At 50.7% G+C, this 27,753-nt stretch overlaps 1 protein-coding gene across 10 annotated transcripts in view; it reads right to left on the reverse strand.

Moving 5' to 3' along the window:
- Positions 1-27,753, reverse strand: part of Agap1 (ArfGAP with GTPase domain, ankyrin repeat and PH domain 1) — a 511,278-nt gene that overhangs the window by 350,867 nt on the left and 132,658 nt on the right. For 9 of the 10 annotated variants that reach the window (XM_017795748.2, XM_017795749.2, XM_008823665.3 and 6 more), the window contains exon 2: positions 893-951. In XM_017795748.2, coding sequence (XP_017651237.1) covers positions 893-951 — 59 coding nt within the window. Of the gene's footprint in view, positions 1-892; positions 952-27,205; positions 27,748-27,753 lie in introns of those variants that run through there. The other variant, XM_008823669.3, reaches the window with a different exon arrangement.

Genomic DNA, 27,753 nt, shown 5'->3' on the forward strand with positions numbered 1-27,753 from the left:
GGTGTTTTGCCTGCTGAAGAAAGCCATCGATACCCCCCTCAAAACTCTAAGCTCTCCGAGGTTACATTTCATCTCAGGTGTGAGACATGCAAAGGCTGATCCCACCCTCACAGCCTCCATGAGGCAGTGGAAGGTGGGGGAGGGAGGCATGGCTGGAGGTTCAGGTGGGTCACTAGGGAGATGACAGAAGAAAAATTAATCAACGGAAGGAGGCACAGCACATAGGCGGCCCGCACCAGGGTCCCACACCATCTGCAGCTTAGTGACTGACGGGAACTTGTCTACCTGCCTTTTACAGTCAGAACCCAGCACTGGGAAGCCTGTGTGTGTATACACAAGCATGCATGATCAAATAACCCTGATCTCACCACAAATCACACAATCTTTTTAAACTTAGGCTTGTTCCTTTCTTCCATGCTAAGGCAGCAGGTGTGCAGTGGTGGCTCCAAGAGGCAGCTGCACAGACCACTTCCAAGCTTTAATTCTGCTGGAAGTTGCTTATAATAAAAGCAAAATCCTTCATTTATACCAAGGCTTCATAATGGCGTAAACAGCCATTACTTGAGAATTAGGCTCATTATAGAAGGTGTCATGACACCCACCAAAGGACAGGTAAGTCCACGGTAGAGTATGTATACAGGGGTGGGGGGTAGGGAGCACAGAGGATGAAGGGATGGGTAAAGGCCCTGGTGCTACACAGATACCATGTGCTGGGCAGATGCTGGGAACTTTCCAGGCACACTTGGGGCTCTAGTTCCCAATTACCAGGGATGGCTTTTCCTAGTCACACACCCCAGGGCACAGGAAACAGAATGTAGTATGGGTAAGCCTGCACATGCACACCGTGCCAATAGTAGCCTCCTCCCCACAACAGGCCAGAGGGGCCACTCACCACTTTGAGTTCTGGCACCGAGCGACTGAGCGTCCATTCCTGGCTGTTCACAAAGGCATCTGTAAGAGAGGAGGGCCAAGGTGAGACAATGCATCACAACTCAAGGCAAGTCAAAATATTCCCCAACATGCCATCTTTCAATAGGGGAAGGGTCACTAAAGGAGGGTCAGACCAGCCTCCCTGAGTTACTCCCATCCGAAGGCCACGACTTGCCCAAGTTCACATGTTCCAGCCCCAAAGCTGTGGTATGTAATGCACACCCTACCCAGCGATGCTGAAGATCTCTTGCATGGTCCATTCCTCCCCTGTCCCTGCCCCTGCCCAGGCCTCTCTCTGTGCACAGCAGTCCTGATTCTCTGCAGGACTTGGAGAAGCTGCTGCAGATCTACCGTGCTTGGCCCTGACCTTGTGTAAGTCAGCTTTTCCTCTTTTTTCTTCTACTCAGTCACCTTTTCTGAAATCCTACAAAAGGGTACAAAGGATGACTAGGTTTTAAAAGTCTAAACTTTTCAAGATAGAGAAGGACTCTCTGCTGGAGACCTGGTACTCAGAGAGAACAAGACCAGATGATCAAGCCAGGGTGGTCTGTGGTGTATCAGAAATACAAGTCCTCACCCTGTGGACATGACAGCAGTGACTTGTGAGTGATGGCCGTGGCCTTGCTCCCAACATGACTTTCACAACCCCCGTGTGCCGTTTCCTGTCATACACGAGAGCCCATACTGGTGTCTACCACACCTGAACCACGAGTCACTCGTCTCCTTCCCCCAGGATTTACTCTCCATGTTTCTTTCTCGAATATTGACTCCCATTCACTCTAAGCTGCCCAAAAAGCAAACAAGTCAAAAACATCCATCCTTTTCAAGAGGGTTACAGCACTAAGACCCGGAAGATGGAGGAGGAGGGCTCCAAGCAAAGGCCTGGCCGTGCAGTTCCAAAGCACAATGCTGGGCGAGGGGGTAGACAGAGTCAAAAAGACCTGGGAGACAGTCTACTTGACACTAACAAGGCAGCAACCAGGCCAGCCGGAAGTGACCAGCCAGAAGTGACTACAACGTGAAGCTAGGGGATGAGTCATCCATTGGAAGGAGAACCCTGCGCAGGGAAAGGAGCTTAGCGACTTCCAGAGGAGCAGGGTGGCCCGAAGAAGCTGGAGGAAACGCAAGGCAGTCTCAGGACTCCTCAGGAGGCAGCCAGAAGCTGGCAGGGCTGTGAGTAACAAAGGGTGCCAGACTTTCAGGAAATGAGGTGCGGGCCCAGCAGAGGCTGGACTGCGATGAAGCAAAGCTAGAGGGCCCAGAGGATGAAGCTGGTGAGGTGGACTTGTCCCTGCAGTGCCTCAAGGATGCCTGGTCCCCCCTCCCTCCACCAAAGCAGATATGACAGAGGCTGAACACAGGGACAGAGGCAGAGCAAGCTGGGCCCTGCGCCTACTCTTAGGTTCACACAGCATAAGAATGAGGGCTGTGGACTGACAGGGACCGTGCCAGCCAGGGCCTGGTAGCCCATCAGAGAACCACCACAGCTCTGAACACAGGACCTGGGCTGCAAAGCCTGCTGCTCTGTCACCAACTGCTCTCTTGGCAAAGTGAACGAACGTGCAGAGCTGTTACAGAAGAACTAAGAAAAAGATAAGCACCCCCCGCCCCCAGGTCTGAGTCAGGTGCCCAGTGCCCAGAGCCACCATGTGGCCATGCTTTTAAGAGACCAACACTGCTTAAGAAAACCTGGCAGTGTATTCACAAGCAGTCAGTGCGGGATCGGTCGGTATCCCCCAAGCTCTTCAAGGAGACTCAGATGAACCTAGTAAGTACTGAATAACATAACACGCTAGGTGTGTGCACATACGTGTTTGTGTGTGCACGCACGCATGTGTCTGCAGCTGTGCAAAATACACCTGTGTTTTCCAAGGCTGAAAATATTTCCAGTAAGGTTTAAGCCATAACAGTTGTTGATTTAGGGTTAGGAAGGCTGGCGGGTGGGTGACCTTTCCTTGTTTTACGTGCTGCACACTTTACATTTTATACCATCTGGCATGTAATCACACTCATAGTTTTTTAAAAACAAACCTTAGTTAAAAGGATAAAATGTAAATTAAAAGGAGCTCAGTTTATTAGTACACAGCAGGCTTTTAAACATATACCATCAGAAGGTTAAACTTATCACAACAAATATTAAATACTCTGAATTAAGCAGGGCTCCATCAAACAAGGACGCATAGTTACATAAGCTGTGGATTTTTACTCACAAATTTACTCTCAAAAGGTGTGTGTGACAAACTAAGGAAATATATAGTTGACTTAAATCCCAGGGGGAAAAAACCCTAAAAAGACATGTATATATACCATCCTCCCCCCCAAAAAAATTCTGATTTAATTAAAAACCTCACCACCTCAGCCAGTGCTCAGTCTGAATGGAACGCTGCCTCACCTAACACCAATGAAAAGCTTCTGCACCACAACCCTTTGTCAGCTTCCTCTGTGGGGCTTTTTGGCTGAGCCCCGTGCCTCAGGGAGCAAAGGGGATGCAAGCTATGCAGCCCTTACCTGGAAATCTCCTCAACCCAGCAGAGAGGGGCCTAGCACAGACTCAGGCCTGTCTCATTCTGGGTGTCCAGAGCAGCAAGGCTGTAAGGATGAACCTGCTTTAGAGAACAGTGTCAGGTGTGTAGGGGGGTGTGTACACATATGTGCCTACATACACTTTGCATGGCATGTCTTCCTAGCTGGGCAGACCCCAAAGTTACAGATGTCCATGGGCTTATTTAGCATGCACTGGGCCCTAGAGTCCATCCCCTGCACAGCATAAAACTGGGTGTGGTGATGCACCTTGCAATCCCAGCACTTGAATGGCAGAAGCAGAAGAATCATCAAGTTCAAGGTCATCCTACTCTAAGTAGTGAATTCAAGGTCAGCCTGAGCTACAGAGACCCTGTCTCGACACAATCCCAAATAATGTCACAAAGGAAACTGCTCCATGTGTTCCTCAACACCCCATTTCTGGGAATAAAAGCGTGAATAAAAGCCTCCCCAGTCACTCCTTTAAATGTGACTGGCCTGGATTCCACAGTCGGGCAGAGAGATCACCACTGGTGGGCTGGGGGCTGCCCACTGCTAACAGGAATGCTCCCTGGGCCATCAGTGAGCACCCGTGCTGCTGCTTGGCTCCCTGCTTGATGCCACAGGCAATCTCCACTGTGACTGAGGAGAGGGAGCTACTCAGTCATTTCTTAGGCTTGAACTAGCCCTAAACTTTGATTACATTCTTCTTCCTTTTTATACTGCAGGGCATCCAACCCAGGGCTTCCTATATGAGAAATGACAAGCTCGCTCATCAAGGGACATCTCGATAAACAGCATGGTGTCCCTGTGTTCTGGGCCTGTGATCCCCAGATTCCCCAAGAATATACTTGGTGCCAGCACCAGTATCCCCGACAACCGCTGTGTGAGCCAGGTTCCCACTCTCCCCATTACCCAGATGGTGCAGCCACACATGGCAGGTCACTACTGAGAAGCACCCCTGCCCCAGTGGTGTCAGGCTCTCGGTACCCCCTCTCCCTCCCCGCCTCCCTCCTGTGCTCCCCACTGTCAGCATGCCTCCAGGCTCATCAGGGCCAGGCACAGGTAGGAGTTGAGCAATCAGAGCCCTGGAATCTGCACTTCAGCAAGCTCTTGGGACTGTCTGACTCACACTTGGGTTCTACACCTTCAGTTTTTCAAAATCTGTTAAACTGTTGCAAATGTGAAATTCCAACAACAGGAATTCCTCAGGAACCTGAGAAAGGGGTAAGGGCCTCAGGGCAGCTGCGGTCATGTGGCTAAGAGCCCCCAACCTCCCACCTGGACACCCAGATGCCCAGAGAAACACACCAAGAGAGGACAGAGGTGAGTCCGCCTGAGGGACAGAGAAGCAGGGAAATCACGGGCCGGCAGCGACCCTGGATAACCTGCTAGTCTCTGACACCGTTTGCTTGCCTTGAAGTACCTACTCTCCTGCAGATTTGGTGGGTTTCCAGGTGAGGCAACGCTAGGAACTGGAAAGGATGTGTACGGGCTGTGATGTCCTGGACTTGGAAAGGATGTGTCTCCCCACTGTACACAGTCGCCAGCTGCCTACGGGCTGTGATGTCCTGGACTTGGAAAGGATGTGTCTCCCCACTGTACACAGTCGCCAGCTGCCTACGGGCTGTGATGTCCTGGACTTGGAAAGGATGTGTCTCCCCAGGGCTGTGATTAACAGGGCACCAGGCGCCCCATTTCCTGGGTGCTGCTGAGGCAAGACCACAGGTAACAGGGACCCACAGGTGGGCAAAATAACAGTGATGGCGGGTCCTGCTGCGGCAGTCACCCCACGTCTGTGTCCGTCCTAAAGGGACTAAGGGAACACAAAAATATTCCTGGAATCAGTGTTCGTCCTAACCCATCTCACACAGGTCACACGGGTGGCGATTTCACATGGTTTAACCCACAACACATGCACAGGGAAGAAAATTCCATGTGGTGTGTTCACAAATCTATCAAAATTCCACAGCAAAATAATCCTTGAAGCGCCCCTGGGGAGCTGACCTTACATTCTGCATAGGCAAGGCACAGAAGATTAAGAAAGCAAGGGGAGCTGATGAAGGGACCTTAACTTGGGAACCACCTCGTCCAACCATGCTACAAAACACCCTTTTCTAAAGGGGCCTCCAACTCCACAGGACTGCTGCACTTCGTGCTAATGGCTCACCAGCTTTATCAGCCCCAGGCCGAGTGCATCCCCAGGCTTTCTGCGCTCTAGATCCCTCCTCACCAGCTCCCTCTTGCTTGGCTGCAGGGACCATCGATACAGATTCCAACCACTGCACATCAAGTTACCACCAGGGTAAAACGGAAGCTGTGACTAACTGTAGACTAGACTTTTCTTGAAACCTTGAATTTCATCACAATTTTTAAAAAATGTATTATTCTAGTTAGCCGGATATGGTGGCACACACCTGTAGTCCCAGCACTGGGGAGGCAGAGGAAGGTGGATCTCTGTGAGTTCAAGGCCAGCCTGGTCTATATAGTGAGTTCCAGGACAGCTGGGGCTACAGGGAGACCCTGCTTCAAAAAGACAAAAAAAAAAAGACACCCCCCACAAAAAAAAAAAAAAAAAAAAAAAAAAAAAAAAAAAAAAAAAAACCCAAAACAATCAAAACAAACAAACAAAAAAGTATTATTCTTTTAAGCAACACTGATGTGAATGAGGTATTTGTTTATACATGAAAGTGTTTCCCCCAGGAGTGGGGGAGACCCAGGTCTCTGAGCACATTGAGGTCATGATGAGGAAGAAGACTGATGCCCACATCAGAAGAAATGTCATTTCCCTGCAGCAGGAAAGAGCCCTGAGGTGCACTAATAGATATCCAGGGCAGCAATGACTTCCAAACAGAAGCTCACTGGTGCTGTGTTCAATGGTGTGACTGAATTTATTTGAGAACCCATGGGTCGCTATCAGTAGAGTAACCCATTAAGAGACCCAGATTCCCCAAGTCTACCTTTCCAGGTTGCTCCTCAGCGGCCTCAAAGATGGCTCCCCACCCCACACACACCCCGACCCACTTGATCCCCATTCACAAAGTCTTGTCTGTGAAAGGTGGCAAATGCCAGAATACCAAGACGCCACCACACCCATCCACTCCTGCGGGGACAGCCACAACACAGCCTTAGTCACAAGCATCTCTCGCCTGAGCCCTATCTATCTGTCTCAAAGCGCCCTCTCAACAGAACCAGCATTTGAAGGGTGCTTTCTCTTCTCTCCTAAGCACTCTCCACACTGAAGGGCTGTGGCCCAGGTGGGCTCTCAAGGACTAGCGAGGAGTTAACCTCTCAAGGGATGTGTGATTCCCTTCCATGACGTTTTCGTGGCACACCCTTGTTCCGGAAGAACAGCACTCTGGAGCACCATCTAATGTCACACGCATGTAGGCAGTGGCTAGAGAACACACGTCTGAGAAGTAGAAAATGTGAGGAAAGAAAATGTCCCTTCGAATGTGAACAGAGGCCAGCCCACAGTCCACAGTCCCAAAAGGGACCAGTAATAGTGATCACAGCCTATGTACGGTGGAACGAACCCAGACGAGACAGCTCCTGAGAAGGACGTGTGCTGGGTGTGGGATGATCAGATTGCTGGTGCCTGTGCCCTCATTCCATCAAATTTCCATCTCAGTGCCATCTGCCCAGATGAAGGCTTTTGCTGTGAGCATGTTCCTGGGCAGGCTAGGGATCCCCAGGCAGAAAGATGGCAGGCCCCACTCTTCCTGAGGAGCAGACGTCACCACCACCTTCAAAGGTGCAGTGCCCCACATCACCACACTCCACAGGGCCATCTCCCCACTGGGTGTCCAAAACTGCCCACCCCTAGGTATCCCAAAACACCTGCTGCTGTCCCTGGCACTTCTGGCAAAGAGAACCACCTTTGTGCTGCCCTACTATGCACAGGTCTCACTTCCAGACTGGGTTCCAAACCTTAGCATGGAACTATGGGAAGCACTGCACCTTGAGAGAGACCAGGGATGACAGCCTCTTAAGACTCTGTTGGCTGCAGTGGTGGACAAAGGGCCGCACACTCACCGCAGGGTTAAAGCACAGCCTCAGGGAGGCCTCTAGAGCTATGCTGACCCGAGAGAGCAGGCTGACCCTGTATGAGGCTGACCAGACTGAAGGGTAATTAGTGGCTCTGAACATGGAATGTCCAGGGGTTTTAGACTCCTGGACTCCATTGTCTAGGATCCCACTGATCCAAGAGCAATCGTGCAAAGGGGTCATAGGTGCTTGAGAGAAAGCGTATACTCAACTTTAAATGTACCTGAGGTCAGGGGCTGGGAGTTATGAAAAGCCACCTCCAACTGCCTCCACTGTAGGGGCAAGCCACCTGACCACAGTCATCCTATCACTCAGTACCTTACACAAATATACCATGCTTCTTATCCCAAGACACCACCCAAACCAAAGGCATGACCATGCATCTGCAGAAAGTCTCCCCAGACCCTGAGCCCTAAACCTGTCTGCTTTAGCTTGTCCCCTGGCAAGCAAGCAGCAGAAGGGACAGGAAGGGCACACAGGCAAGCTGGGAGTCTCGGACCAGTCCTTCCCTTCTTTCCCTGTCATCTCCACTGTCCTCCTCATTGGCTCAGGGGTCAGATTATCCAGAGCCCTCATAGTCCAGGTCACCATTTCCAGCCCACACCAACCACCCATCCCATAGGACCCCCCCCCAACCCCACCCTGTTTCCTGCCTCTGCAATCTCCCAGAAGCCCACTGCAGGTTCTAACATGCAGAGCTGGCATTCTCCCTTATATAAAGCTAGAGAAGGAGAATTTTCACACTGTGAAGGGTATGAACTTCAGCTCTGAAATAATGATGCTACTCTAATAACAAGTCCTGATTTACCTCCACCTCTCTCCCTCTCCCTCCCCCACCCCCTCACTCACACACACACACAAACACACACACAATTTTAAAATAAATTTGTTGGGTCTGTACTGCATATAATACGATCTTTCAGATTTCACCCCCTTAAAAATGGTAAACACTGGGAGCTGAAGAGATGTCTTAGTGGTTAAGAGCACTGACTGCTCTTGCGGAAGACCCAGGTTCGAGTCCCAGTACCCACATGGTGGCTACGAACCGCCCTTAACTCTAGCTCCAGGGGAATCTGAAGCTCCCTTCTGACCTCCGCAACATTGCACGACACAGATGCACTCACATACAGGCAGTACACTCACACAGATAAAAATAAATAAAATATGTTTAAAAATTGTAAACACACCAATATATTTTAATTAATGTGTATGAGGGCTGGCTTGATAACAGATGATCAGAGTTGACCCATTCCCTTCTGCCCTGAACTTTGGCCTAAAGAGATTAAACAGAGTGGAAAGAGCGAGCGATGCAGGTGGGAGGCCACTGGAGTCCAGGGTCACTCAGGCCAGGTTCAGGGCAAAAGGCAGAGAGCACCCACTGCGTACCAATGACCTTTCGTGACCATCACACACATCCCATCATGTGGGGCTGGGAGGAGGCACCAAGGGAGGCTGACGACAAAAGGGAGTAACTCCTCAAGCCCAGCACGAGATGGTCCAAGAAGATAATCAAGGAGCAAACCAACATTCAAATCGTGTTCAACCACCAACCAAACTCCAGGCACAAGCCCTCCACTCCTTGGGTCTCAGCCTCTTGGCTACAATGTAAGACAACTGTATTTGGTCCTTCTCACTCACACCTGCTGGAGCTACTCTTCTGAAAAACACCCTTCAAAGCAGACCCAAAGCCAGCTGGCTGCCCAGGTAGGCCCAGCTTCCTGGGGGTTCAATGGGTCAGCACTGGCCAATGGAGAGGTTTTAGGGACCTGGATCCTTCCCATAGCCTTGTAATAGTCTAGGGTTGGAGAAATTACTGCAGATAAAGGCAAATCATAGCAAAACAAAGATGGGGCATTCCTCTTTACAGGGGGCCTGGGGGCTCATCTGGAGTCTGTAGGACAGACGTCGGAATGACCACATCCCCAGTCTGTAGTCACAGGTACAGGAAACAGGCAGTGACTTCAAGATGCCATCAGCAATCTTGTAGCTACAGCACATCACACATCATGCACACTTGCTCACACATGCACATGTTCTGCCCATCTGTGGTAACGCCCAGCAGAGTCGACCACCTTCCTAATGGGAGATGTCTGCTGAGCAGATGGTAAACACGAAGCTACCTCTCCTCTGGAAAGCATGGTCCTCAGCCTGCCATGTGAGACACCATGGGTACACAGCCACCTGATGTCTCCACAGCAAGTCTCCTCTGCCCACTTTTCACCTCATTCTTCAAAGAACAGTCACTACGCTCAGCTCAGATCGCCAAATCCTGGCCTCAGTGCTGCCATGATCCAACACACTCACGGTGTGCCTCTGTAACACTCTCTCCCTCACTGCTACCCCCTGCTGCTTTTACCTTGCAAGGTGCCCCAGCTGCCGTGCCCTGGGCGGCTCTGAGCGACACAGCACAGGCCCTGCTGTGACAGCCATACATGTCTGGGCACAGGCCTGGCCCTAGACAAATCAGGCTTTTCATGGATAAAGTTCCAAGACAAGTCTGGAATAACATACGGAGCACAGAAACTGGGTCACAGACCATGTGCAACCTGCACTCTTGTCTACCAAGTAATTAACTAGGCAGCATGTGAATGGTGCGAAGGAAGTGGTAAAAACAGCCAACAGGCCGTGCAGCAGCTGCCTCTAAGGGGCAGGAGGCCCAGGACTGTCTTTTCACAATTACTTTGACCAATTTCAGTCCTGTCTTAATTCTTCACCAAGAACATCCAGGACTTCTTTACCCCCCTCCGGAGCTGAGGACCAAACCCAGGGCCTTGCGCTTCTACCACTGAACTCAATCCCCAACCCCAGGACTTTTATAATAAAGGTAATAAAGGTGTCTCCAACCAGCAGAGGCGTTCCCTTAATGCCTGAGAGGACTAGAAAGGTTCCACCGGATGGCCAAGGCTGCGAACTCTGGAGCCTGCAAAGGTCAGCCTCAAATCGAAAACACTGAAAAGTGTAATCAAGAAGAAAATGCGCAGAAAATGTCCATTATTTTTCTACTTCTTCTGCACACAAGGGTCAAAGACTCTTACCTGACTTTGAAATTGCATAGTCTATTCAATAGAAAAATTAACGAAATTTTTTTTGAGATGGTCTCTCTATATAACCACAGATGGCCTAGAATTTCCTATGTAGACCAGGCTGGCCTTGAATTCACAGAGGTCTGCCTTCCTCCGCCTCCTGAGGGCCGGGATTAAAGGAGTACACTCCCCCCATGCCTGGGCCCTCCCTTTATGGTTGAAGTCCTTTAGTGCCTGGCTGCAGAGGTGTTGGTGCTGGACCAGTTGAGGCTGAGACCTCCTTCCCAAACTGCCCTTGATTATGACCCTGGGAAGGGAAAGCAGGTCCACAGATGGTTAATGAGCATAAAAGCCTGGCCCCTGGCTTCTAGTGAACCAGCTCAGCACCATCTCAGCACTTCAGCCCTTCCTCTGTTCATCCCACTGATCCCTGAACCCTTCAAGGAGACCAGGTTGTGCCCCAGGGCAGCCTTCTTCATGACCCTGCAGCTAAAGTAACCCCCTAGTAGGGAGGTGGAGGGCAGGCCTCAGATGTCCTGCGTGCTTCTCTCCTCCAATGCCCACCATCTATGGAGCGGCCTTTCTTTCATTTATTATTTTATGTATATGAATGTATTGCCTGCATGAATGTAAGTACACCTGTGTTATGCAATGCCCAGAGATCAGGAGGGTGTCAGATTCCCCTTGGAACTGGAGTTGTGGGCAACTGTTAGCCACCATATGGGTGCTGGGAATCAAACCCGGTCCTCTGCAAGAGCAGCCAAGTGCCCTTAATCACTGAGCCTTCTCTCCAGCCCTGGAGCTGGCTTTCTTCATGGTAACTGCTGCAGAGTATTTGGAAGGACCCCGGACAAGAAGCCCCATTAAAGCCTAACCTATCAACATTTGAGTTTGACACTCACAGACCTCTCAGGACCCAGCAGCCACTGGCACACAAGTAACAAGAAGGGCATCTGCCACTCAGAGCACCTTGCTACTCCAGTGGCACCTCACCCACAGCAGGGGACGCTACTCGCTAAATGTTTCTAGAGCCAGGCTCTGTAGCCCACACTAGTGATACCCACAGCCTAAGTGGATAGGAGGGCACAGGAGGAAAGCAAGAGGGGGCAGGACGAAGAGCAGCCAGGCAATGACGTGGGGGCAGAGTTTGGCTCTATTATAATGGCGGTGGGAGTCACCTGGGAGCTCTGAAGGATGGGAAGAAGGAGGGGACAGGAATCATATCCTGCTCTCCAGGCCAGAGAAGATGTGATGTGGACCTGGGCTGTGGCGGTAGAAGGAGGAAAAGAAGACTTGAAGAGGAAAGTCTCAGAATCCCGGATGAATCAGACCTGAGCAGGGAACAGGTGCCTGCTGGTATAGCAAGGTTCAAGCAATGTTCCTGTGGGGACAGGGAGGGTGGAAACGGGGTGGGGGGTGGGGGGGAGGCCAGAGAAGGAGGTGCAGGGGCTGCAAGCACGTACGTACCTGTGGATCACATGCCTATGATGATGGTCCCAGGGGCAGGTCCCCACAGAGGGCATCTGCCAGGGAGTAGTCTGCTTGGGCTTTGGCTATGTAAAACACAAGGTCTACTGGGGGGACCAAAACCAAACTCAATATGCATACTTGGGGTTAGAGCTTAATCTGTTTCACTGATCTACATTCTCTTCAGAAATCTTCAGCTTTGGGTAACCCACTCCACCCTGCCACTCGCTAGCTGGCCACTGGAAAATGAGCTGAGGGTGCTTTAATCTCTTTGAAAAATTCAGAAGACATTGAATGTCAGTGTCCACTGAGACATCTAATCTCGATTCCCGCCTTACCTGCCGCTAGGCACTGTGGGCAAGCTACCCTACCCAGCGCTTCCCCTCTGTGGGTGGAACTGTGGGGAGCACAGACATGAATGGCACAGTCAGTTCAATGAAGGCCACACTGAGATGGAAGAGGACAGAAGAAGAGGAACAGATCCCCAGAACAAGGTCCCTGGGCCCCTCCTGCAGACACAGTGAGCCCAAGGTCCCTGGGCCCCTCCTGCAGACACAATGAGCCCAGAGTAACAAGGAACTACTGAGTCTTCCTCAGCATCGGCAGTGAGCACCTGTCACACCTGACCCTGCCATGGTCACATACTAAGTGATAAGTCATCTGATCACCGTGTATCTATCATGGAGCCAATCACAGTTTCCCCAGAGCCCAGCCAGGTGAGGGTACATCTAGGTCATCAGCTCTAACACAGGCCTTCAGCATGTGCACACCTCTGTGGCTGCATGTCACAACCACAGAACTTTGAAAAGACACCCTTTTCTAACCCAGTATGATAGATGATGATAGAGAAGGCCACTGGTCCCTGGATTTCACAGCTCCAGAGCGAGGTTCGTGGGCCTAACTACACGTGGGTTGGGCAGACCTGGAATCCAGGGCACCAGAGCTGGACTCTCAACAAAAGGATCAAAGCCTTGGAGCCACCTGGGTAGATTCTCTGCCCAGTCCTAAGCTACAGCACCGGGTGGTTATGGATCTTCTTGTGAACCCCTCTCACAGTGCTCCTGATCTGAGCATCACCATCTGAGCAGGCTGAGATCCCAAGCTCACACTAACTGGAGAGGAGCCCACGGTGAGCAACTTCCAAGAAGGCTTCTGGCATATCTAAAATAGCAGCCAAGTCCTTGCCAAACCCTCAGACCAGACCCAAAGTGTTTATGTGGCTGGATTTAGAGCTCTGAAAATAAAATGATTGATTTCTATTTCTCAAAACCAATAGCAGACTGGAGAAAAACCAACACAATTGTGTCACCCGAAGGGGTGAGAGAGTGACAGTTTCAGCCCCACACAACTGACCTGAGGTACCAGGCGTGCACCCAGAGGCAGGAGGCCTGCTACTCGCCCAAGTGGGCACCCTAAGACAGTGGGTGCCCAGAGCACTTGATGCCTGGCCAGCTGCACCCAGCTCCTCTGATCACTGCAACCAAGAAACACCATACACCCAGATGTGTGTTTCCATGGCGATTCTAAATCCCGTCAAATTGAGACTGAAGATTTACTATCTCATATGGAATTCATCTCCCATGGGGCCACTGAGGCTCAGGTGTCTGAGCTGACTATCTGCACACAGGAGCTAGAACAACCCATGCTCACCACTGTTGTGAATTCTATTCTGAACTGAAAGCTGGGTCTAAACTGTCTCAAACATAGGACATCAAATGCTGTGACTCAGAACAGAGCAGAGCCTGACCAGCAGTCCTGCCCTGGCTGACGGGTGCCCATCTCCAACAGCCCAAGCTGCTCTGCCTGCCTCTCTTTGCTGCTCCAAACGTCATGTCCTGCAGCTCGGCAGAAAGCTAGCTGCTCCACAAACTTCTGCTCATGAAGGAGGGTGATGTGTGGGCATCAAGAGCTAGGAGGGCAGCAAGGACGGCTGCCAGGTGGGTGGGGCAACCCTATGTCCCTTACTTTTTTTTTCTCCTAGTCTTTTTCTTCTTTCTCAGCTTGATGGGATTTAGAATCACCATGGAAACATGTATATGGGTGTGTCTATGAGGGTGTTTCCAGAAAGTCATAATGGAGCAGGAAAGACCCATCCTGAACATGGGCAGCGCCATTCAGTGTTTTGGGGTTGCTGGGTAGGTAAAAGGAGAAAGCAAATTGAGTACCAGCACTCATCTCTCTGCTTCCTGACTGTGGATGAAATGTGATCAGGTGTCTCAAGCTCCTGGAGACATGCCTTCCCCACCATGATGATCTGCACCCCTCAAACGAGTAGTCAAAATAAACCTTTCCTTCCTTAGGATGCTTCTGTCAGGTATTTGACACAGCAAGGAGAAAGGTGATCAATACACACGTGTGTTCTGGGAGAGTACAGCTCATCCCCAGCCCCTCCCATCATAGTAATCAGTGTCAGGAGAAGAGGTACTTCTGAAGTGTGGGGGCGGGGGGGCTCCTAAAAACAGGGGCCCTAGAGCTGGAGGCCCTGGCCAGCAGGGAGCCTCACGCTTACTTCTCAACCTCTGTGAACAGATATTTTTATATACATTGCCACAGATAAATCTCTAGGTAATAGCTCTATTAATCTAGAAGACGGTACTCCACCTCCCAGGCTGCTCCAGCAGCCAGGGCAGTGCTGGCTGCAACATGCTTCATCCTAGAGATGTGGTGGCTGCGGGGTCTGCAACTGTGCTGCGGTGTCACAGCAACAAAACAAGTTTAGGAATGAGTTCCATTCCTCAGATGACACAGTGGGTGACAGGAATGAGAGGGGGCAGGATGAGGGGCCGGTTCAGTCCCACCATATTCCCCTACACCATCTCCCACGCACCCCATACTCCATCTCCTCTGTGCTGGATGAAATGGACAGAGGTTGCTACTTACCAATGGTCACTCTCCTGTCAAAGTCCCAATGATCGGAGAGTCACAAAATCTCAACAAATGGGAAACATTCCAATTCCCACCTTTCTAGTCACATCAAAGTGAAAACATGTACATGGATTCTAGGAAAGCCTGGCATTTGATGTAGTGTGACCTGGGCTTTTCTGAAAGCCACTTGCTACTGCAGCAGGAAGAAGCAGAAAGTTCCAGAAATGTGCTAGAAACAGAGGGGCTAGCAATGAGAAAGGCAGGACAGCGGATAGAGCCTTTGCCACCTCCAAGGAGAATGAGAGCACAGTGTCAGGCAGGGACTGTGAGAGAAACAGGACTCACCCACACATCCAGCCTCCACAGGACCCCTAAACTACTGACACCTAAACTACCGACAACTCCACCGGGGCCCAGACCAGGGAGTAGAGATACAAAGTGCTAGCCCGACTGCCCAAGATCAGAAGGAAAATTAAAAGGAAGAATCTAGGAAGCATACTTCCACCAGGGCGCCCAGTTCCCAGGAAAGTGCATTCACCATGGGCAGAGATGCTTACTAAGTCCTTTGGACTGTCTTCTTCCCGCTAGTGTCTCCAAGGAAACTTCTGGCAATGTCCTGTGAATGAGGCCAAAATCTGGCTAGAATGAAGGTGGCCCTCCTGGTTACCATAGAAACATAGAATGAGAAGGCAGACCAGGAAAACACAGGTCCTGAAAACAGCCACCTCATACCATAAAAGACATTGTGATCTTCACGCTTTATCAAATTAAATGGACAGACATTCAATCTGTGGAAACAGATTTTACTTTCCTGATACAGGATCTCATATAGCCCAGATCGCAAACTTGCTTTGTAGTCGACGTTTCTACTGAACTCCTGGTCCTCCTGCCTCTACCTCCCAAGTACTAGGATGACAGGCACAGGCCACCACTCCCAAGGATGCTTCTTTTTGGCAGTGCTTGGGACAGAATCCAGGCCTTGCCTGTGCTATGCAAGTACTCTACCTCCACACTAAGCCCTCCCCACTCCATGCTGTTAGCACAGGTCCTAGACTGGTATTTAAGATGAATGACTTCTGCCTGACTCACTTGGTACTAAACACAAATCAGATTGTCATCCCCACAGACTCACCAAAGACAAATGTAAAGTCACTCCTCAAAGGCCTATGTGGAGAGGAGATTCCGCACTGGTTAACACCCACCACCAGGAGGACAGAAGATGGAGTCCCGGAATCCCACTCACTGTACCTGGAAACCCGAGCTGCTGCTCCCCTTCCGAGAGAGCAACAGCTATCTTAGCAAAGAAACTGGGGTGGCTGGAAAGCATCTAGAGCCAGGCACGTGGACACATACCCAAAGCAGGCAGATCTGAGATCGAGGCCAGCTTGGTCTACATGGCGAGTTCCAGGCCAGCTGGGGCTACAGGGAGACCTTGTCTCAAAAAGGGGGGGGAAAAAAAAAAGGAAACTGGAAAAATCTACCTGAAGGCAAAGGTCCAAGTTGTACTAGCAAAGTACTCAATGTCTGCTTGCGGGGGGGAGGGGTCCATTTCTCATTTTACACAAGAGGAAGCTGGGGTCAAGAGGCTGCCCTCAGCCTAGCCCATCTGACTTGCCTCCTACAAGTCCAGTGAGCAAACTCACAGGTGATAAAAGCCCACAGATCCCCGGGGACCAGGAGAGGACGAGCAGAACAGCAGGTCGAACGCCAAGTGGTGAAGCTCCTGGGTCCTCAGAACCAGAACTGAGGCGGGGCCTTTTCACCATCCGTGGCTGTGCCCAAGAACACTTACTGGGTCTAACTCCACGTGTACAATTTCAGGCCTCACATCATGACATGGGTGACATTAGAATTTTTATGCTGAGAAGCGAAGAATCCACAATCTATATATGAACTCCTGAACAAATTCTATCACAAATCACACCTGCTGGGGAAAGACATCTCAGCATCCACCACCTGACCTTGTGCTCACTTTGACCATCACCTCTTCCTTGCTACCTGGTGCCCAGCTCAGCAGGGGCTTTGTCTATATCATCTATCACTCAGAGGCTCCCGCTTAAGAGCATCATATACCTCTAAATTCCTAAAAAGAACAGTGACACTAAATACTGTTACTTCTAAAGGTCAAGTGCAATAACACAGCATTACTAGGTTCAGCTGTCCAGAAGTGGGGTCAGCTGTGATGGTCCATGTACACTGCCAACATGAAAGAATGGAGAATTGACACACATGAGCACGCCTGTGGAGATCATCTAATTGAGATGGGACGATCTGTCCACTGTCTGCCTCTATCCCCTAACTAGGATCCTGGACTAAAAACTGCTCTGAACCTGACAAATGAACACACCACAAGCTACCCCTAAACTTCTCCAGGCTCCCCAACCAAGGCTGCAGAGAAGCCAGCTCCCCAAAATCACATTTGCAGTTAACAGGCAAGGGCTGGGATGTGGTTCAGTGTCGAGGCTCGCTTTCAGGAGAACCTGGGGTCTATCCTCTGTACAATAGGGGGAAAAATTAACTGTGTCTATTACAGGTGATGACAGCTGATCCCAGGTCTTCTTCCTTCTCTAGACTGAGAGGGCTGGAGGTGCGGATCCAGGGCACCTCAAGGGAAAACAGTGGCAGCTGGCGGGGAGGGGACACTTCAGTGCATCCGCCTTCCCCTACCTGAGGGTGGTCATCCTTGCACTTTCAAATTGTGAATGTAACCAGTTTAAATGTTAAGGAATACTAAGCTTATTTGGTCATCTATAACTGCACAGACTTATATCATGTGTTAAATATCCAACACTTCATATATCAAATGAATGAAACCTGAAGACAGTTGCTTTCAGGCACTCAGACTGGGTTGGGGGGCAATGACTCAAATGCCTGGTATCTGTCCATGATCCATTGGTATGTCAGTCCATCCATCAGTACAGCACGGATCAAGAAAGGTTACAGGAGGACACAGCTCTCAGCCTGGAGTTGTGAAATAAGCCCACATTTGGCTGGTAAGGAGCGAAGCCACCCCATATGGTGCAGAGAAAGCTCATCTCGAGCTATGGAGTGAAGCGGGAGGGAGGGAAGCAAAGGGGGACAGACGACTCTTCCCCTTGCCTGTAATCTTTTTTTAATTATTTTTAGTTTATATGTATGAGTGTATTGTCTGCATGTGTGTAAGTGCACCCATGTCATGGAATGCCCACGGAGGTCAGAAGAGGGTGTCGGATCCCCTGGAACTAGAGTTACTGATGGTTGTTAGTTGCCATGTGGGTGCTGGGACCCAAACCCAGGTCCTCTGCAACAGCAGCCAGTGCTCCTAACCACTGAGCCATCTCTCCAGCCCCGACCCTGCCTATAATCTTAAGGTGTGCAGGTCAATCATTGTGAAGTAAGTAGCTAAATGAAGGTCATGAGAAAACACAGGGGAAAGCTGGGAAAATGGAACTGAAGGCCAGCAGACTGGGAACATCAGGACTGAGAAGGCCACTGAGGCAAATCATCGTGGCGTTGAGCACAAGCCCGCCCAGCAAGGGTACCCCTCAGGGGGCCCTGAGCACAAGCAAACACACACACACACACACACACACACACACACACACACACACGATACACAGGATGTTTCTACCCTTAGGTCCTTTACAAAGCACATTACAGGTAAATAAACGGAAGTCTTGATGTTGGCTGCACAGGATCAAACCTGCTGCCCCACCCACTGCTGCACCTGCAGTGCAGTGATGCATAAAACAGCTCCAAGTGCATGGGGCAGACAAGGCTCAGGGCAGCCTCACTCACCAGGTGCGACAGACACAGAGCTCAGTGGCCAACCACAGAGGCCCGGCTCTTTCATATGGCACAACTGCAAGTGTTCTACCACCATCAGAAGAAATCCTTCCTTCCCTACCTCTGGTCTGGCATTACTGACACATCAGGAACAGGCTTTTCAAAAAGCAAGAGAGGAAACACCAGAAGGATCATACAGGTCAGCCTGGGCCATCACCAGTCACCTGGGCTCCAGAAGGATAAATGGATCAAGGCTCCACGAGGGCACTGCCCAGGGAGTGCTGTGGGGAAAAAGCAGGAGGGCGGGGCAGTTCATTCCTGCCAGACACCTGCTCCCCAGAGGCAGAGTACTCATTAAGTCTCCAACAAGTCAACTGAAGCAAGGCAGAATGGGACAGACAGGAGGACCAGCCAGACATCCGAGACAGATCTTTTCTTTGTAGTTGAGAAACCACCACCCTCTGGGAAAAGTACTACGTACATCAAAACCCTCCAGTGCTGTGACACTGCAATAGGTCATTGTCGTCTACAAAGTTTATACTTGAGAACTGCAAAAAAAAAAAAAAAACAACCCTCAATGCTTTAAGTTTATGATTTTGTGTTGGACTGTATTTGTAACTATCCTTGGCTGATGACAGGCCGCAGGTCAGACACTGTGACCTACAGCCTAGGAAGACACTGGAGGAGGGCACTAGGACTCTGACCTCAGACCACAAAGCCCACAGCCCTCCAGTATGGGAGCCCCAGCGACAAACTCGCCACCCACTAAGGCAGCCTAGCACAAGATGGGATGCTATGCTGTGAACAATGAGCCACAGTCCTCCTCCCTGCAGGCCTCAGCGACCCCTGAGCATGGCTTCCCAGTTCCAGGAGCGCATCTGCAGGTTCCCAGACTTCAGTGACTGACCATGGCTCCTAGACTCTATCAGGAACCAGGTCACGCTTGGCCCTAACTCATGACTCCTGGGACCCTTGCAGTCTCTGGCAAGACTGAGGCTCTGGTGTAGGGACTGAAGTGGTCAGAATGAGATTCCCACACATCCTGGAGTGACACATGCACTGCTAAGAGCAGCATCAGGTGAAAAGACCGAGGCTGTGGAGCCTCTGGGCACTGTGGGTAACCACACCCGTTTCTTTTAATATTTTATTATTTTTATGTGTATGCGTGTATTGCCTGCATGTAGGTAAGAGCGCCTGTGTCGTGCAATGCCCAAGGAGTACAGAAGAGCCTATCCGATCCCCTGAAACTGGAGTTACAGTTATTAGCTGCCATGTGGGTACTGGGATTCGAACCCAGGTCTTCTGCAAGAGCATTCGGTGTTCTTAACTACTGAGCCATCTCTCCAGCCCCCACCACACCCATTTCTAAGGCAACAGGACTAAGGTTGTGGGACAGCCAATTAGGCTTGTTTCTTTTTTCCTGAGACAAGGTCTCATGTAGCTCACCTTAAACTTCTGTTCTTCCTGCCTACACTTCCTCAGAGCTGGATTGCTGGAGTACACTGTCACACCTGGATTGTGTGGTGCTGCCGCTGGAACCCAGGGCTTCATGCGTTCTAAGAAAACACTACCAACTGAGCTACAACCCCAGCAAGTTATGGGTTTTGGGGGGGTATATTTTGGGGGCAGGGTCTCCCTGCAGCCCTAGCTGGTCTTGAGCTCACAAACATCCACCTGCCTCTGCATGTGCCACCACACCTGGCTATTTTTTTTTTTTTCCAAAGCGCTCACTACGCACCAAGGTGAACACTATACACACCTTCTCCCACCCCAACAGAAGAGGCATCAGAGCGAGGGCAGGCGCTGTGTCAGGAAGGCTGCTGGCGTTGTTTATGGAGTCAATTCTCGAGTGTCTGACAGTCTGCAGAACCATTCACAACAGTCCCTAGGATGACAGGCACAGAGGGCAAGAGGGAACACAGGGTTCTCTTTGACAGCCATCTCACATGAAAGGACACCCACTCTCATCAACTTGAACCCCACTGTTCTACAGTGGCAGTGCCTTAAACAAAGGGGGCCTTCCTGCACACTTGCTAGACCAGCCGGCACGACGTCAGGCAAAACTTTGCCCCAACCATCAAGTAGATGCAACCCTTTCACACCCATGGACAGAATGCACCTCCTAAAATTATCTTCATTTGTTAGATAAGGGGAAGCCAAAAGGATCCGTCAGACACTCACGCTGGTATGCCCCGACACTGATGACAAGGTCAGCGCCTTCCCACCTTCTGTCCCAGAGCAGTTCACTGTACCCCAAGCTTTCTGAGTATTTATACCTGTCAGTGATGTCAGGACAGGAAACCAAGGAAAAGCAAAAGGGGATCCAACCAAAGGGCTACAGCCCACCCCAGGTCTAAAGCCAGCCAAGCGACGTGCTTTCAAATTTCAGAAGCCTCTACCGTAATGTCTAAAATGACCGGGAGAAGAGTGAGACAAGCCAGGTGAGTGCTTGCCCCACCTGAGCAGCATCATGAGGCAGAATCCCAAGCTGTCAACCCCCAAAAGACAGAAAACTCCTTGCTCAGCAGGAGCCAAACCACTGTGGGCAGATGGTCCTTCTCTCAAAATAATGAAAAGACAATAATCTCCTGGTTTTTGCTAATCTGTTGACCTTAATACCAATTCTGTCCTTAATCATGTGCAGACACCACACAGCTGTGCAGTCTGCCCCACTAACAAAGCTGCATCAGTAAGAAAACATTTCCCTTTTCCTCGTCTCACTGTGACGTTTTAAATTAATTGTTTCAAACCACTGAACTAGAAAAGAAAAGTCAAAGAACGCCTTACACCAGAAACATACCTTTTTCAAGTAGCGATTATACCAACAGTAGTGTCCTTTTCTGTTTTGTGGTATTAGCCACACAGATCTGGGGACAGGGTGGTGTGCTACAGAAATCCGCATCAATTTTCTCATGGGGAGTCCTCCGGATCCTGCACAGTGCAGCTCGTTTTACCCTACGAGGCCACCAGCAACTCCTTCCTCAGTTCAAACATACTTGTTCCACCTTCCATGTTGTCCTAGGCCTGTCCTCAACGCGTCCCACAAACGGCTACCAAGCGACTACCTGTTGTACGCAGCGGCCTTCACTCTGAAGCGCAGGGAGGAGCAGTGACACCAGCTTTGTCCAGGGACTCCCTGTTAGGGCTGGCAGACGACCACATGCAGCTGTTGTCACTCACTGGCAGGAGCATGTTGACTCTGCAGAGAAATAAAGCTTCCCTGCATCCCCTGTGGGGTTTTGACTCGCTGGAATGTCCCAACGTTCCCCAACACGCTACTGACTCTGCAGACAGGAACTATGCCTCAGTCAGCGCTCCAGCCCTGTGGCCCGGTGCATGAACGGCATCACCACACCTCAGCTGAAAGAATCTGAACACTCCACACCAACTGGCACATGAGCGGATGAGCGGACAAGGCTACCAAAATTAAGGCCACAAAACAACAGAGCCTTCAAAGAACATGTGTTAACAGGGGGCCGAAGGGGTTGCTGCGATGGGTTTGCGTGGAGTAGTCCTCAGGCAACCCAGGTTGTCGGAGAGATGGGAGCAGGTGAACGATGCTTAAACGTGGTCCCAACCTAAAGACACAAACCCAGTGAGACACAGTGGTCGCCCAGAGGTTCCCAGGCCTTCACTCTTCCTAGCACCCCCCAGTGCAGCTGCTTTGTCTCCAGGGGAACAATTCCAGCCCATAGGGCTTCAACTTGCAAGTGCATTCTATCTAGGAATATTTAAAGACTGTGTAGTTGCAAAAGAGCCAGGTGGTGGCCCACACCTTTAATCCCAACACTCCTTAGACAAAAGCAGGTGGATCTCTGGGAGATCCAGGCCAGTCTAGTCTATACAGCCAGTTCCAGGTCAGCTAGGGCTACAGGGAGACCCTGACTCAAAAACAGTGTTTCAAGAGAAACTGTGAGTGACAGGGTTTCATTACAAGCTCTCTGTCCTGTCCAGTGACAAATCAATTTTAAAACAACGTATCAAGTTATGGGAGGGGGGTATGTTTTATTTAATTGCTATTTCTTCTTCCCAACTATAAGGTTTCTTTTTGTTTGATACTCTAACAGCCACTCTCGATGGTAACTGGGTGGTATGAACCAAGGGAATCAGAAATTAAAGAACAAAGCCACTGAAAAAAAATGTGCTGTCAAAAATCAGCTATGAATTGCCAATTTAAAGCTAACCCTAGCCTATCAATGAATTACTTTATTGTGGTAATCAGTCCTCCCAAACAGCAAAAACACACCCTGCAGACACAGCTGGACTGGAGGCTGGTTCCAAGGAGCATCAGCAAGCTACTCTGATGGCACTCTGTCAGATGCAGGAAACACACCTGGGAGACTGACATACTCTGGTGCCATTAAATCATTTATAATTTGAGATTTCCTTGCATTAAATTATAGTTTTGCCAACAGACTCTGCCCTAATACATGTGTATGAGGTAACAAAACTAGTGTGCCTTACAGGGTCGCCTCTGAACTCCAGAAGGTAGCTAGCTGTTCATGTCGGTGAGCATAGCCTGCAGGGGGGGACTAGACGGGACAGACCCAAAAGTGGAGAGCACAGGGCACAACCTGGGAAGTGGGCGGTTTCCATCTTTTCATCTAAATCCCTTAAGAATCCAGAACACCAAGGGCACATGTGTCAGAGCCTGTGTTTAAAACTCAAATTTTAACCATCATCCTTCTGCACGTGCTAACACGGACATTGCATCCAAGACCAGGCATTCATTCTAAGACAGGGCTGTTTAAAGTAGTACCAAATATTTTAAAGAAACTTTTCCAACAGCCAATTCAGAACCTTAAAGGCTGTTTTTCTTTTCTCTAAAGAAAGCTTCTATCAGAAGGGAAGCTGCTCTGGGTGTTAGCACCTCTATAATTTCCTTTCTATTTTCATGAGCATCAAATTCCAAAACATTACTGAAGGAAGCCAGCAGGGTGCCTTGCAATGCCAATGGCTCGGTCCAGCAGTCATCTGAACTCTAGAAATGCGCAAGGAAGGAACTTTTACTCAACAATGTCTAGAAAATGCTTTGGTGGCAAAACCCCTGCAGGGGCTGGTTTCCTCACCACTCAGCCAGGGCAGGGAACCCGGAGCTCACAGTTTTCTGTAATATGCCCCATTCTACCTTCCTGGAAACAAATTTTCTGAGTCCTGCAAGCCCACCTGGGCCCCAAAGTAAGTTAGGCAAGGCTTGAGGGACATGCTTTTGGAGCTATTCACAGAGAAATCAAACAAGGGCTCTGGGGCATCTAATGTAACCTTAGGGTGGAGATTTTCACTGCAATTCAGAATTTCACTTTTAGATTCTGAACTGATAGTCTTTTTTTAGAAAAAAAACCTTTTAAAACACATGCACTTGGGAGTGGAGAGATGGCTCAGCAGTTAAGAACACTGTTCTTGCAGAAGACTCAGTTTCAAATCCTAGCACCCACATGGCAGCTAACAACTCTCCTTAACTCCAGTTTCAGGGGATCTGACAGCCTCTTCTGTCCTCAGGCATTGCACGACACGGGTGCACTTACTACATGGAGGCAATACAGGCATACACAGAAAATAAAAATAAATGAAATTTAAAAAAAAAAACAACTATGTACTCTGTGTGTCTGTGTGTCTATGTGTTGATATATACACGTGAGTGCTGGCGCCCAGAGACGCCAGTGGCTTTCGATCCCCACAGCCAGAGTTACAGGATGGTTATGAGCCACCTGACATGGATATTGGGAACCAAACTCAGGTCCTCTGCAAGAGCAGCAAATGCTCTTAACCACTGAGCCGTCTCTCCAGCCCCAACAACGGCTATTACTAGAAACAAATGTACTAAAATGTGCAGACTTCTAAACATGAAACATCCTGGAAGCTGGGGCGCTGCAGCACCTCCTGTAACAGGTACAGAACTGGTCACCCCGAAATCTGGAGAACACTGACTCTTCTGACATCTCTACTAATGACAAATATTTTATCTGGGTGAAAGGTACAGTGCCTTTAAAAAAATAATTAAAAAAAATAATAAATCTATCACCCAGAACTTCTTCTGACATCTCTACTAATGACAAATATTTTATCTGGGTGAAAGGTACAGTGCCTTTAAAAAAAATAATTAAAAAAAATAATAAATCTATCACCCAGAACTTCAAAGTGAGGCCCCAGAGCTGATGAGTGTGTATGTGCGTGCTATGACCCAGCAAGCTAAAAAAAAAAAAAGACACTTTCAGTTTGGGATTTGTGGGGTTTTCTTTTTTTATTTTTTGAGACTGGGTCTGATATAACCAAGGTTGGCCACGAACCTAACTCCACCTCCCAAGCGATAGGAATAAAGGCAGGCGCTACAATACTCAAAGTACAGGTTTTCTACAGAACCCTCGATGCTAATGTTGTTGGTCAATCCCTGACCAACACGATTCCACTTGGAGAAGGACTGACCACAGGGAAAAGCAGTCAGAGCATTACTTTAGTTATTACTATTAAAAACTTACACCCTCTGGGAGGTAAAATTTCCAATACATTTAACACTTTTGCCATAGCAAACCTTTCAAAGCACTTCTCCCAAACCAAACAGCAAAACCTCAAACACATTTAACTTGAATCCGCAGGTAGCTGATGCCCGCTCATGTCAACACACCGAATCCTGTCTGTGCCCCCCCACCCCCAGACAGGCACTTGTCTGGAACCCAGGCAAGTAATTACTATTTTCTCCAAACCTACAAGAACAAAGATGCTGCTAGTGTGAACTCGGGCCTCTGGAATCAGATCTCCTCCACACTAGTAACAGTGACAGCCCCTTCATGCAAACCCGCTTTTTCTTCATTTATTTTTGAATGAACTAGCGCACATGTGAGCACCACAGTGCATGTGTGGGGGTCAAAGGACAACCATGAGAGTAAACACTCTCTACCATGTGAGCTCTAGGGATCAAACTCAGGTCATGGGGCTTGGTAGCAGCAACTGCCTTTACCTGACTGAGCCATCCCACTGGTCCTAAAATAACTAACGCCATTTTCTAATTTTTCAAGAGCTTGTAGGAGGGAGGGAGGGGTTAGGGGCTGGAGTGGAGCAAGAGACCTGCAAAATGCTGCATGGCCTGGTCAAATAAGACCACACCTGGAACCAACCAAGCCTGGTGACAGGTAACCTCATATCACAACCTTGACAGAGGGAGGGAGAGGAGGGCTCATCTTTGCTCTTGCAGAGGACGTGGAGTGAGTTCCCAGGCCCCACAAGGCAGCTCACAGTCAACTGCCTATAACTCCTGATTCAGGTGATCCGACCTCCTCTTTTGCCCTCCTTGGGCTCCTGCACACACATGGTGCACATAAACTCACACAGGCTTACACCTATACACATTGGGAAAAAAAAAAAAAAACAGATCTCTAAAAAAGAAAACACACCACGGTGCTGCTTGGTTCCAACCCTTCTCCAACGCACTCCCAAGGCCATCCACAGCAAGGTAAGGACAGGACCACTGGTCTTCGACCCGCCCTCTGCTGAGGCTGGTTTTAATGGATCTGGGGCAGTCAGCTAACCTGGAAGTCTGGGGCAGAAGGTGGGGGAGCTGGGGAGAGGGGACAGAACATGCTCTCCAGGATGGCTAGACACAGTTGAAATCAGCTTCTGAGCAACTGCCCTTGACAGCTTCAACCACCTTGGAGGCTGCCAACAGCACACAGCTTTTGATAATTAGGAGCAGATTAAGGGTTCTCCTTGTAAGAAACCGGCATCTTTAGGCACCCCTCCCCCCAACACAGTGGGCCAGTGTAACAATTCACCCCACCCCTGCTCCCGCCTTTCCCCTCCAGGTGATATATAGAAATGAGGTCCGTGTTCTGCAGTTCTGGAGGTTTCTGACCCCAAACAGCTAATCCACTAATTTCAGTATCTACCCCCTGCCCCAGAACCTTTCCTGCAGGGCCTCTGCCGGCATGTGAGAGAAGAGAGACCACTGCGGTTCCAGGGTGGGCTGTGGTCCCGCCCCTCTCCTCTCCAGCATCCACTACTAGGTAACAATCTGGCTCCAGACTTGATTTTCCCACTGACATGCCTGCCCCACAGAAAAGCCATGCAGAGGGAGGCGCCTCAATGCCTGCCCTCCACCCCACCCAGTTGTGAGGTGTCTTTACCAAGAGCTCCATAACCAGTCACACTGCGGTAACAGATGGTCGGCCCAGCAGCCCTGCTGGGCAGGAAGGAGGGCATGGGTAAACTAAAAGGGCCGGCAGGCTTTTCCCAGCCAGGCACTGCACCTGCCCGCCACTGCACCTGCACAGCAATGCCCAGGGCCAAGGCTGCTTTCTGGGCGGCCCCACAGGTCTAGGCCATGGCGCGCTCCTGCTCCTGGGCTGCTGGTGGAGGGCTGATCAGGGAAGAAGCAACTGGCCAGGTGATCTCCACCCAATCTCAAAGCCCCCGACGGCCCGGGAGGGCAGGCCCCGGGATGCAGCTACACACACAGGGGGCAGTCTGGCACGCAGGCTGCTGCAGCAAGCAGCAGCGGGGCAGGTATCTTGGCTGCGCCCAAGCCCCAGTGCGTTCCGCAGGGCGAAAACCCAGCTCCTCCCGCCCCCCAGGAGCCCCCCGGCCGGGCTGCCCACCTCTGCGCGGGGACCCGTCGATACTTTCGGCGCTGGACGAGTGCGTGTCCGCCGGAGCCCGCCGCAGGCTGAAGTAGCCGCGCGACCGCAGGGCGCCGCTCCGGGGCGAGGGCCCCGCGTCCCTGCGCGCGAAGATGCCGCTAAAGAAGCGCAGCAGCCGGTGCTCTGAGGCCCCGGAGCCGGCCGCCCGCGCGCGCTCCAGCCGCTGCAGGTCGCTGTTGTCCAGCGTGCGGTTCTTGCTCTTGCTGCGCTCCCAGCGCTCCAGGTCCGAGAGCGCGGCCGTCTTGCTGAGCACCTCGCCCACGTCCAGGGTGTTGCGCTTCTCCGAGCCCGGCTGCGCGGCGGCCGCGGGCTCTAGGGTGGCCTCGGAGCCCGCCTCGGCCTCGGCGTCGGCGTCGGCGTCTAGTGCCCAGGCCAGGCTCCCGGAGCTGCTGTGCCGCCTCCCGCCGCCCAGCGCGGGGCTCCGCGGCGCCTCGGGCTCCGTCCAGTGCCTGAAGCTCAGGCTCCGCCGCAGGGGCGCGGCCCGGGCCTCCTCCGCCTCGGGGCTG

The sequence above is a fragment of the Nannospalax galili genome, unplaced genomic scaffold (assembly GCF_000622305.1).
Source record: "Nannospalax galili isolate Female #2095 unplaced genomic scaffold, S.galili_v1.0 scaffold149, whole genome shotgun sequence".
In the NCBI taxonomy this organism is placed as follows: Eukaryota; Metazoa; Chordata; class Mammalia; order Rodentia; family Spalacidae; genus Nannospalax; species Nannospalax galili.